Source organism: Eurytemora carolleeae, unplaced genomic scaffold (genome assembly GCF_000591075.1).
Source record: "Eurytemora carolleeae unplaced genomic scaffold, Eaff_2.0 scaffold238, whole genome shotgun sequence".
Lineage (NCBI taxonomy): Eukaryota > Metazoa > Arthropoda > Copepoda > Calanoida > Temoridae > Eurytemora > Eurytemora carolleeae.
In genome coordinates, this window is record NW_019396256.1 from 272,205 (window position 1) to 285,402 (window position 13,198).

Genomic DNA, 13,198 nt, shown 5'->3' on the forward strand with positions numbered 1-13,198 from the left:
AAAATCATCGTTCAAAAAATCTTATGTACATATATATAAAACTAGAAAATAATTTGACTTTGTAAAACTCAAGTTTAGCCACAAATATCACTTTGTTATGTTCTCAAAAAAATTGACGTCAATAGCTAAAAATTGTTATCAATAATGAACGTTTAAAAACATTATCTATCAAATTGATAAACATAAAAAACTGGTCGAACTATACTTTGCAGTGAAAGGGATTGCATATTGACATTGACTTATTTAAATCTTAACAGAAATGCTGAAGCGTGCTCTTGTCAAATAATTTTCTCTTGTTTCAGAGGAAAAATGAAGTTCTAAAAATGGCTCCAATTCAATCTTGCTTGGACACGTAATTATTACTTTTAACTCTTATTTCTTGTGCCAATAATTTTTAGAGAAATATAATTTAAATTTTTATACATAATTTACATTTTTTAAATTTTCAATCAGGATTTCAGATCAATATTTTAAATATTACTTTTGCATTGTTTTTAACTTAATTCTAAATATATTGGTTTTTTTCTCCCCTAAATGCAGGAACTTTTAAAGCTTTTTATCTTTAAAAAAAACGAAAGTTAGATAAATTTTCTGATAATCCATTTGATTGAAAAATGCACAGATCAAGTTATGAGGCAAAGCCAGTTTTTTTCAGTTTTTAAGTAAAATTGGAACCCTTTAGTTTCTTTAATAGTTGTCTTTGTATTCCACTTTATTTTGGAGACCTCTGTATTAATGTTGTTTCCGAAGTGATTGTCTGGTTCTGCGGAGTATATCTGATGCATCCTTGGTTCATTCATCCTACCCTCATCCTCATCCTCATCATGCAGCAACTAAATACTCAGACCTCAGACTTTTCTACATCAGGTATATATCCTCATCCTCATCCTCATCCTCATCCTCATCCTCATCCTCATCCTCATCCTCATCCTCATCCTCATCCTCATCCTCATACTCATTCTCATCCTCATCCTCATTCTCATCTTCATCCTCATCCTCATTCTCATCTTTATCCTCATCATCATCCGCATATATCCTCATCCTCATTACCCATCCTCATACTCATCATCATCCTCAGAAACAAATCCTCAGAAACAAACAGCTAAAATTTTAAATATAAAGATGGGCGCGAAGCGTTCTAAATCAAGTAATAGTAATCAAAATTTGAGACACATCAGTGTGTTATGATCATACATTCAAACAAACAAACAGACAAACAGACAAACAGACAAACAGACAAACAAAGATTACTATTTTATATTTAAAGATGAAGCTCAGCCTTTCCTCCCTGTATATAATATATTTATATACAGAGAAATGATATGGCTTTGTTTTCATTATTTTACATATTTATCCATTCAAGATTATATTCAGTTTTCTTCACTTATACAATAAGGAATATTCCGGGCTATCCGTGCCACCTCTTCACATGGTTTTCGTTTTTTTTTCGGGAGTAATTTTTTTTTCAAAATTGCGAGGAAAAATAATTTTCTGAAATTTGTAATCCTCAATCCTCAAACCAGACTCTTAAACACAAGAACATAGGAGCAAACAATAGGATATAATATATTTTCAATATGTACTAAAGAGTTTTTATCATTATTTCGCACCAATATAGGGAGACTTCAGAGACGATTGCACGGAATATATCGAATACTGTCTGCTTTTTTACTATTCTTTACTATTTACAATTCTCTGCAACTAAAATCTTTACAGTAATAAACGAAATGATTAATATGTAATGAGTAATGAGTAATGATAAATGTCGCCTAATTGTGCATAATTTTGCATATTTTTCTTTTTTCTTTTGTAAAACTATATATTCAAATTATTTAAACAAATTTAAACTACACCATTTATATATGTATTTATATCTTTGTGTGTGAATACATATTTATAATAATTTCTATAATAATAAAACAAGACATTCCTATATATATGTTGCCTATGGCCGGCCAAACTGCTGGACCGATTGGGCTGAATTTTTTTGTGGACACTCATGGGTGGCCGGGGGATGTTATAGGCTAAAAAAGTGATTTCACTAAAGCTGGGCAACGTACCTTCAACAACCGGCTGATTTTGAAAATTGACGGAATTAATTTTGATATTGTTAACCATTAACCAACAAGAAAACAAAAAAACCTTTCCTGAAAAAAAGAACGATCAGGCGCGTCTTTTTCCTAACACTAACTTAACTAACAGGCATACAGACGTTATGTAAACATTAGTTCGAAAGCTGCCATCATGTTTTCCTCCATAAGATTCAAGTCCTCTCAAAATGTTGGAACAAATTAAACAATTGATCGTCAACAACAATACTTAGAGTAACAACAAGTTTTAATTTTTAGCAAGCTTTTTGCGAATTACGAGTTTACAAGTAATTCAAGAGGAGATTTTTTAATTGACAGCATCTCTTTGTTTCCATTTTTTGTTTAATCATGTTGTTTAAAGCTAGATATAAATCAAATTTAAATCGAAATTCGTCTTCATTATATTGATATAATCGCCTACCACCTTAGCAAGACTGATAATAATCGTAAAAAAAACATAATAAAAGTGAAATAAGTACATTACAAAATAACAAGAAAAAATAATGAGACAAAACGTTTACAAATAAAAACAAAGAAAAAAAACTATTTATTTTTATTTTTAGTGTTTGTCTGATGGTTTATCTTGTTGTAGTCCTGGTTGTCATTAGGAAAATGGATTTAAAATCAATTATGCAAATTTTTTATTTTCAACCCCCCCCCCATCCTCCCTACTATCTCTTTAAAGACAACAAAAGATTTCTCAACGACAAAAGTTCAATAAGGATTTTATTAATGAAGGACAACATTGAGAATTTTCATTTCCAAAGAAACATACTCCGTAAAAAATCAACGATGATAATTTGAGAAAAAGTAGAAAAGGGACGCGGAAAAAGAGGACTGTTAAGATACAAAAGCTCTGCACATTTTTTTTATGAGTGCCAAAAGTGCCAAAAACCAAATTTGTTTAAAAAATATAGCTCTACATTATATATAGAATGGCAGATTGTAAGGAAAAATTATGCAGCTCGAGGCTTAAATGAAAATATAGCCCTGCAGGAAATGTAACATTTAAAGGAAAATTGAAGAAATTAGAAAAAAAACAACGAAAACCTTCAGTTTCACATTTTCTGAGTTTATACGAGATCGATTAACCTAGAATAGGATCATTCTTCTTGATCTATCTATCTATCTATCTATCTATCTATCTATCTATCTATCTATCTATCTATCTATCTATCTATCTATCTATCTATCTATCTATCTATCTATCACAATGTTTCCTCTTTCTGTTTTCCCGCTCCTTCTTCTTTGCCCATGATTTATTATTGAATACAATAAAATTATACTCAATAGATCCAACCCCCACTCCTCTTTCCTCCCAAAACCATTCAATAAAAGATGCATTGTGGAATTTTATTTTATTTTAAAATATATTTTCCTAAACTTTCCGGATAAGAAATAATGATGTCAAATTTTATTTTATTAGAAGGCAGTTCAGAAATCTGATTGATAGGGAGGTAAGTATAAAAAACGGACTGTTAACGAAATTCATGTGACCCTCCATTTGAAAAGTAGCATATCCGATTCACAATATTTAGACTTTTTAAAGAGCAAAAAAGTATAAACTTATCCCTGTTTTATAATTTATTATGAAAATTTATTATTTTAATTTATATTTACTAAAAAGTAGCTTAATATATATTTTGTAAAAAAAAGCGTCTAAAAAATAAAAAAAAATATATTTTTATGACAGAAAAACGACATTATTTTCCTTACTGTTAATCTGTTAAAAGGCTAAAGGGTAGTGGTGTGAATCAGACACGAAACGCTTCTTCAAATTGAGAGTCTATTGAAATTTTGTCGACAGTTCCTTTAAAAAGATTTAATTTTCCAAATCCTTTTTGAAGAAAAGTTACAATCCATGGTATAAGCAGTTTCATTCAGCTTCTAATAACAGCTAAATTTTTTTAAAAATTAAATTGTCTAGGAACCCACCCTGCTGGTTATTTTATAAAATTGTCTAGGAACCCACCCTGCTGGTTTTTTTATTAAATTGTCTAGGAACCCACCCTGCTTGGTTTTTATTAAATTGTTTAGGAACCCACCCATCTGGTTTTTTTTATTAAATTGTCTAGGAACCCACCCTGCTGGTTATTTTCTTAAATTGTCTAGGAACCCACCTTGTTGGTTTTTTATTAAATTGTCTAGGAACCCACCCTGCTGGATATTTTATTAAATTGTCTAGGAACCCACCCTGCTGGTTTTTTTTTTAAATTGTCTAGGAACCCACCCTGATGTTTTTTTTCATTAAATTGTCTAGGAACCCATCCTGATGGTTTTTATATTAAATTGTCTAGGAACCCACCCATCTGGTTTTTTTATATAATTGTCTAGGAACCCACCCTGCTGGGTTTTTATTAAATTGTTTAGGAACCCACCCATCTGGTTTTTTTTTATTAAAATATCTAGGAACCCACCCTGCTGGTTTTTTTTATTAAATTGTCTAGGAACCCACCCTGCTGGTTTTTTATTAAATTGTCTAGGAACCCATCCTGCTGGTTTTATTATTAAATTGTCTAGGAACCCATCCTACTGGTTTTATTATTAAATTGTCTAGGAACCCACCCTGCTGGTTATTTTATTAAATTGTCTAGGAACCCATCCTGCTGGTTTTATTATTAAATTGTCTAAGAACCCATCCTGCTGGTTTTATTATTAAATTGTCTAGGAACCCATCCTTCTGGTTTTATTATTAAAATGTCTAGGAACCCACCCTGCTGGTTATTTTATAAAATTGTCTAGGAACCCACCCTGCTGGTTATTTTATTAAATTGTCTAGGAACCCACCCTGCTTGGTTTTTATTAAATTGTTTAGGAACCCACCCATCTGGTTTTTTTTATTAAATTGTCTAAGAACCCACCCTGCTGGTTATTTTCTTAAATTGTCTAGGAACCCACCTTGTTGGTTTTTTATTGATATTGTCTAGGAACCCACCCTGCTGGTTATTTTATTAAAGTGTCTAGGAACCTATCCTGCTGGTTATTTTATTAAATTGTCTAGGAACCCACCCTGCTGGTTATATCTAAGAAGGGAAAAACTAAAGTAAGTATTTATAATTATTTTTCTTATTAAAGTATACGGAGAAAAAAATAATGATTTGTTAATTGAAATTGACATTTTTCGAAAAAAACTGACATATTTATGAATGTCTTTGTTACCCTCATAATTAAATTGTGTGAAACCTATTACAGGAAACTGGAATGTACACTTTCTTTTGCACATTTTTAATTTCCGATCGCGTTTTTTAAGAATGAAAATCTTCATTTTTCGAGACTTCCAGAGGATAAATAATAATATTCTAAATATCAATCAGCTGACATGTAAATTACAAGCGTATTTGTAGATAAGTAAGATAACTAGTTCATCCTTGATAATTGTCAAAGAATCAGATGGTGGTTCACTTGAAAGTTCATTTTATTTTCATTTGGAACAAGGTAGAATTTGAATCCATAAGAGTTTCTGGAATTTGGCTAAAAAATCATTTCCTTCGTTAGTTAGTTAGTTAGTTAGTTAGTTAGTTAGTTAGTTAGTCAGTTTCTATGAATTGTTGTCTTTCTGATCCTTCAACATGTGGATTTATATTTCAAATAATTAATTCAGCAGAAAATATTTTTTTGCAGATTTCATGGATTAGTTTAGTTCGGACTAAACACAAGCCAAGTTTTAAATACCTCAAACGTACATTGAGATGTCAAATATGTAAAATGAACATGAACTTATTTGAATTTTACATTTTTAGGTATAATTGATATTTCATTGTGTTTATAGATATTTCGTTGTGTTTACTGATATTTCGTTGTGTTTATTAATATTTCGTTGTGTTTATTGATATTTCATTGTGTTTACTGATATTTCGTTGTGTTTATTGATATTTCGTTGTGTTTATTGATATTTCATTGTGTTTATTAATATTTCGTTGTGTTTATTGATATTTCATTGTGTTTATTAATATTTCGTTGTGTTTATTGATATTTCGTTGTGTTTATTGATATTGCGTTGTGTTTATTGATATTTGGTTGTGTTTATTGATATTTCGCAGTGTTTATTGATATTTCGTTGTGTTTATTGATATTTCGCAGTGTTTATTGATATTTCGTTGTGTTTCATGATATTATTGTTTATCCTTATTCAACATTTGTTTGTTTACAATTAATACCAGAAGATGATGAATCTACATCCAACGGATTACATCGAAGTCGTTGCTAGGCATGTCATTAAAGGGACTGTATGTGCAATTTCAAGTGACTCTCCGTGCAAAGCCCGACTAGCAAAAATATCCTTGAAAGCTTTGTCTAATCAATTGGAAATACATATTTATGTTTAGAATTTCAAAAAAAACTAATTATTTTAAAATGTAGTGACTTGAGCATTTCTACTGCAGGAAACAAATAGAAATGATCATAATTAAACACTTCTTAACCGCAGAAAACAACAATATCTTGCACACTATATAACTGATAAATATTTCCAGAGAGTACTATTGGGAATCATGTATTGTCAACCTTGCATGGAGGGTCACATGGAATAACGCTTACAGTCCCTTTAAATGGGCGGTTTGAGTGTTCATAATTGTTTAAATAATGATTTAGTTGATTAATTAAAGAATCCAGTTGTTTTCAATGCCTAGTTAAATAACTATAAATAATATTAATTAATATTCTAGAAATATTGCAAAGCTTGAGGGAAAAATAGAAAATGTGAAGGTTTTAACGGTTTTTGTTGAGATTTATAGGATTTAATTATTGAAAACCTATACTGAGACCTCGCCATTACTTACACGGGTTTCTTGTGATAACAAAGGATATCGGAGATACTCATATTTCACAAAATGTATCCACATCATGCCATATCCAACATAATCATGTATCCACATCATGTTTTAGCCAGCACAATTATGTATTCCAGTACAAAATGTATCCACATCATGCTTTAGCCAGCACAATTAGGTATCCCAGTACAACACATGTATCCACATCATGCTTTAGCCAGCACAATCATGTATCCTAGTATAAAATGTATCCACATCATACTTTAGCCAGCACAATTATGTATCCTAGTACAAAATGTATCCACATCATGCTTTAGCCAGCACAATCATGTATCCTAGTATAAAATGTATCCACATCATACTTTAGCCAGCACAATTATGTATCCCAGTACAAAATGTATCCACATCATGCTTTAGCCAGCACAATTATGTATCCCAGTACAAAATGTATCCACATCATGCTTTAGCCAGCACAATCATGTATCTTAGTATAAAATGTATCCACATCATGCTTTAGCCAGCACAGTTATGTATCCCACTACAAAATGTATCCACACCATGCTTTAGCCAGCACAACCATGTATCCTAGTATAAATGTTTCCCATTACGAATGTATCTCATTTCAAAATGTAGTCGAGAGTTATGTTTTTCATAACAAAATGTATCCACAAATAATATATATATAAAACAATATGTACCCAAAAGAAATGTACCCCAATACAAATTTTATCCACTCCACGCAAAATGTATATCCCATCACAAGATGTATATCCCATCACAAGATGTATATCCCACCACAAAATGTATATCCCATCACAAGATGTATTCATTACAAATTGTATCCACTTCACACGTAATATCTCAAAACAAAATGTATTCCATTAAAAAATATTTTCTTCACAAAATGTATCACAGGTCACTAAATGTATCTACTCCACACTTAATATATATAACACAAAATGTATTGCATCCCAAAATGTATTCTTTACCAAAATGTATTCTTTACAAAATGTATCCCAGCATTAAATGTATCCTCTCCAGACTTTATATATATATATATATATATAACACAAAATTTTTTCATTACTAAATGTATCCCAGCACTACATGTATCCACTCCTTACATAATTTATACAACACAAAATGTATCCCATCACAAAATGTATTCTTTACAAAATGTATTCACTCAAGACTTTAAATATATGCAAGACAAAATTTACTGCATCACAAAATGTATTGCATCACAAAATGTATTCTTTACAAAATGTATCCACTCAAGACTTTGATATATACAAGACAAAATGTATTGCATCACAAAATGTATTGCATCACAAAATGTGTTCTTTAGAAAATGTATCCACTCCAGACTTAATATATGTAAAAATGTATTGCATCAAAAAATGTATTTATTACAAAATAGTCCAATCACAAAATTTACGTTTATATGGTTGCTTGCTCCTGTCCCATGGTTGCTCCTGTCCAATGGTTCCTCCTGTCCAATGGTTGCTCTTGTTCAATGGTTTCTCCTGTTCAATGGTTGCTTCTGTCCAATGGTTGCTCCTGTCCAATGGTTGCTCCTGTCCAATGGTTGCTCCTGTCCAATGTTTGCTCCTGTCCAATGGTTGCTCCTGTCCAATGTTTGCTCCTGTTCAATGGTTGCTCCTGTCCAATGGTTGCTCCTGTTCAATGGTTGCTCCTGTCCAATGTTTGCTCCTGTTCAATGATTGTCCCTGTTCAATGGTTTCTCCTGTCCAATGTTTGCTCCTGTTCAATGATTGTCCCTGTTCAATGGTTGCTCCTGACCAATGGTTGCTTCTGTCAAATGTTTGCTCCTGTCCAATGGTTGCTCCTGTCCAATGTTTGCTCCTGTTCAATGTTTGCTCCTGTTCAATGGTTGCTCCTGACAAATGGTTGCTCCTGTCCAATGGTTGCTCCTGTCCAATTATTTTTTTTTACGATCTTTTCGTACTTTATAAAGAAAGGTGTGATGCACTCTAAATTTCTTGTTTATTTATAACCTTGTTAAATGCATGCATACTTGACATAAAACATATTTTTAGGTTTTACAATGGTTGCTCCTGTCCAATGGTTGCACCTGTCCAATGGTTGCTCCTGTCCAATGGTTGCTCCTGTCCAATGGTTGCTCCTGTCCAATGGTTGCTCCTGTTCAATGGTTGCTCCTGTCCAATGGTTGCTTCTGTCCAATGGTTGCTCCTCTCCAATGGTTGCTCCTCTCCAATGGTTGCTCATGTCCAATGGTTGCTCCTGTCCAATGGTTGCTCCTGTCCAATGGTTGCTCCTGTCCAATTATTTTTTTTACGATATTTTCTTACTTCATAAAGAAAGGTGTGATGCACTCTAAATTTCTTGTTTATTTATAACCTTGTTAAATGCATGCATACTAGACATAAAACATATTTTTAGGTTTTACAAGAAAACTGCATTAGGCTCCGAGAGTAATTTATATACAAACATATTTATCATTATCTTACTGCAAGGAGATTTTAAAGGGTTACTCGACAAAATCAACGAGTGCCGTAAGTGATACACAATGGATATCTTTTAAACTTTAAAAACGATGATTGATATATCATTGATTTTCTGTATAAATATTCTGAAATATTGTTCGGTCATTCAGAGAGTCTGAAATGTCAGTTTGGACCCATTTTCGACCAGAATTTTCTCAAATTTTTCTGTTTGGCCTTTTGAACTTTTGAAAACGAACGTACAGGCTTACCCACAAAGCATGAGACTGGAAAAGACGACCTGAAACTCTTGAATTCGACTTTCCCAGGGTTTAATTGAGTCTTCTGCCTTGACAATGCGTCACTTTAATTCAAGGGTTTCTTGAAATTTCCACTACAGTCCCTTTAATATTAATGGAACTTAATAATTTTAAAAGCTCAGCATAACAAACCCTTTAAATAATTATTTTTTAATTTAAAATTTAAAATGAAAAAAATACAAAATACACCCTTAAGATTATTTTTGAGCAATTTTAGAAAAAAAAAGTTTGGTAACCTAAAATTGCCGTTTACCGCAAAATTTTTACTAGTTAAGACGATCCACTCAACTTAGACTCTAAAAACCAAACTAAGAACATTTTCTGTCGAGTTCCCCAATCAAAATTTAAGACAAATCGGTCAAAGGGTTCATGAGTTATGATCGGAAATGCAAACAAACAAACTCTAATTTTGTTATCAATCTAAGCAAAATATTCTCTTTGAGAGGTAAAATATATCTTATATCTTATATCTTATATCTTATATCTTATATCTTATATCTTATATCTTATATCTTACATCTTATATCTTATATCTTATATCTTATATCTTATATCTTATATCTTATATCATCGGTAAGTTTTTTTTTTGCATTTTATCAAGAAATACTTTAAGAATGCACATTGGACATTGAACAATTCTGCAATGAGGAAAACTTCTTAGATTTTTGTGAAGTTTCTGAAATTCAAAAAAAAACTTTGAATCTAAAAAAGAAATCCCAGTTATGTCTAAAGTTTAAAACCCCAACTTTTGAAAAAGTTAGATCAGGTTTGAAAAGAGTTGTTTAGGGTTCTGTTCATTAAAATCCGAATTTCTAAGTTCTCCAAGAAAATACTGAAACTGTAAATCTAGTTCGAGTAGATTAATATTTTAAGCCTCAGGTTTCTACAGACCAGAGACGAAAACTTTAGACGGAAAAAATCTACGAAACTGGCTTTGGTGGAGAACCAAAAGAACTGAAGATAGGCTTCTACAGATTTATTTCCGAGAGATGAAAAATAATAAAAGGCTTCTGAGAAAAATTTTACATGCTCTCTGAAAAACTGTCTGGCTCCGTTAACAAAACTGAATTTAAAAGTTTCTGACCATAGGGATTTGTTGAAGAATAACTTTAATTAAAGAGTTGGAAAATATTCTCAATTTTACTTCTGGTAATTCAGGATTGATTTAACTTGCCACGGGGTTGAGATAGAAATATAAAAGTTCATTTATTTTGGCCTGAAATTGAGAGTTGGAAAATTTTTGAATAGATGAACAGAGTCAAATGAGCTAAACTTAGCTATTTTTAGTCAAAACTACCGAGATTTTAACATTTAAAGATGTATAGAAATATAGAGTTTTAGTTTTTTTTTCATAAAAAAATGTTCAAATACTATTCTTATTTACTCTTAATTTGTGTTATCGTCAATTTTTTTTATTGATGAAAACATGTTGGTTAATTTTTATTGATCATAACTCATGACTCCCATGACCGAATCAATAAATTAAGGAACTTGGGAGAATCACTGGAATTTTCTTAGTTTGGTTTTAAAATTCTAAGTTGAGTGGGTGGACTTTTATACGGGACAATTCAGCCAAGGTTTGGTTTCCAAGATAGTTTGAAATATAATTCTGACCCGCAATACTTACAATCACTCATATAACAACTACAGAGCTAGAGATATGAAAATTTCTTCCACTTTAAAGGGACTGTAAAGGAAAAATGAAAGGGGGTATAGGTTGAAAGCTAATCACTTTAGCTTTTCATAGAGACCCTTGAGAAGCCTATCTGAAGTTCCTGACTCGAGAATTGATATAAAGCTGTTTCAAACTTGTACGAAAATGCATATATATACAATTTCGTATAGAAATAGTAGGTTTAAACAGACCATGTTCAGAAAAACAGCAACCAATCTGAAAACGAAGATATCCCAGAGGAAGCTAATCTTTACTTTGATTTTCTTCAATTATAATTTCATAACTTTTATTTTGATTTTAATAGATATAATTGATTTAGTGTTGGATCGTCGAAATTCTCGAGTCAGGAACTTCAGATAGGCGTCTCAAGGGTCTCGATGAAAAGCTAAAGTGATTAGCTTTCAGCCTATACCCCCTTTCATTTTTCCTTTACAGTCCTTTTAACGATCAAGCAAAGGTTTACAGGGTACCGCTGTAAATCGGACATGCCTTTTTTTACATAGTGAGTTAATTGAAAATACGACTACAGTTCCTTTAAAGGTCAATTTTATTTAAATATATCAACCAAATAAATATATTTTATTCGTAGGTGAGAGATGTTGAGTCTTTAACTCTAGATGAAAAAGAGGTTCTTGTCTAGTGGAATCCAATAAAAGCAAGATAAAATGGACATTTTTTAATATCTATTGAAAAAAAAAAATGTTTGTGCTAATTCGACAATATATGGATCTATGAGTCTGTGACTAATTTTAGATAATTTTTTTTGTACAGTGATAACTAGAAAACTCTGGAATAGGAGGACGACTTTTAGACTCAAGTTAAGTCTTTGAAAGACTATTGAACATGAGACACAGCAATTGTGTAGTGTGAAGGGACCATTTTCACTTAATAAGTGAATTAATTAGTAAAACTATTTTCCTTATAGAACAACATCAAATACACCTGATTATTGCTTTAATGTCGTCTTACTATTCCACGTTTCCTGGTTCTCATTGTACTAAATAATTTCATATTTTATAATAGTTTTATGACATTTTTTTCATCGTCGTTTTTTATGATGATTTGATAGCACTTTATTTTATCCTTTAACCGATTTTTAAGAATTTTTCCGTTTTTAAATGTTTTCAGGTAGATTATCAAAACATGCTAAAAAAAAATCTATTGTATTAAAAAAAAACGGAAAGTGTTTTCGCTTTTGTTTTTATTAAAACAAACTTTAAGTGGCACATTCAGACTCTTATAATTTAATTTTAAAAAGAATAACATATCGCACCATTCTTTAAAATCATTCCAAGCTGATTATCAATTTATGCAAAAAAATTATTGTTTTTATTTTAACATTGTATAAATTGTAAGAAATGTACTCTAAATACGTTCACACTGTGCTCTTAAATTTTACTATTAATTGTTCCCCCTGTAATAATATTTTATAAAATCAATGGAATTTTTTCTTAAAATAAATAGAGATTTTATATTTCTTTTCTAAATAATTGGGAGCAATAGGAAACATATGTCATTTCTAATAAAAAGTATAATTGGAACAAAAAACAAATTGTATGTGAAAACATTTTTTGTTATCAGCAAATATAAAGAATAAATAAAACCTTTTTTAACAATTTTTAGATTATTTACGATGTGCTATGTCGTATGATAAGGAATAGTTTCAAGACCGTGTCGATTTTACAGTGTCGAGTCACCTTTGGTGTTACCTCATCGATTTCCTTATGCTATTCTTTTTATAAACTGCAAGCGCTTGTTTTTAGCTTTATTGAGCACAGAGAAATTAATTAATTCATCATTAAATTTTGCGAGAGAGTGACAGTGCATAGTTTGGTTCACAGTATTACTGATCGTACAAGTTGATTAAGATTTTCTGGGC

General features: G+C 31.1%; 1 protein-coding gene across 2 annotated transcripts; it reads left to right on the forward strand.

The window, feature by feature from the left end:
- The first annotated feature begins 285 nt into the window (after positions 1–285).
- LOC111699499 (uncharacterized) lies at positions 286–12,062 on the forward strand. Of its 2 annotated transcripts, none has more exons than XM_023470187.1 (6): positions 286–352; positions 751–867; positions 2,654–2,698; positions 3,517–3,547; positions 5,092–5,133; positions 11,909–12,062. In XM_023470187.1, exons 1-6 carry the CDS (start codon positions 324–326, stop codon positions 11,957–11,959), a joined length of 315 nt encoding a protein of 104 aa, XP_023325955.1. In that variant the 5' UTR covers positions 286–323; the 3' UTR covers positions 11,960–12,062. The 2 variants fall into 2 exon arrangements, with proteins under 2 accessions (XP_023325955.1, XP_023325956.1); XM_023470188.1 differs by having other exon boundaries at positions 3,520–3,547.
- The last annotated feature ends 1,136 nt before the right edge of the window (positions 12,063–13,198 follow it).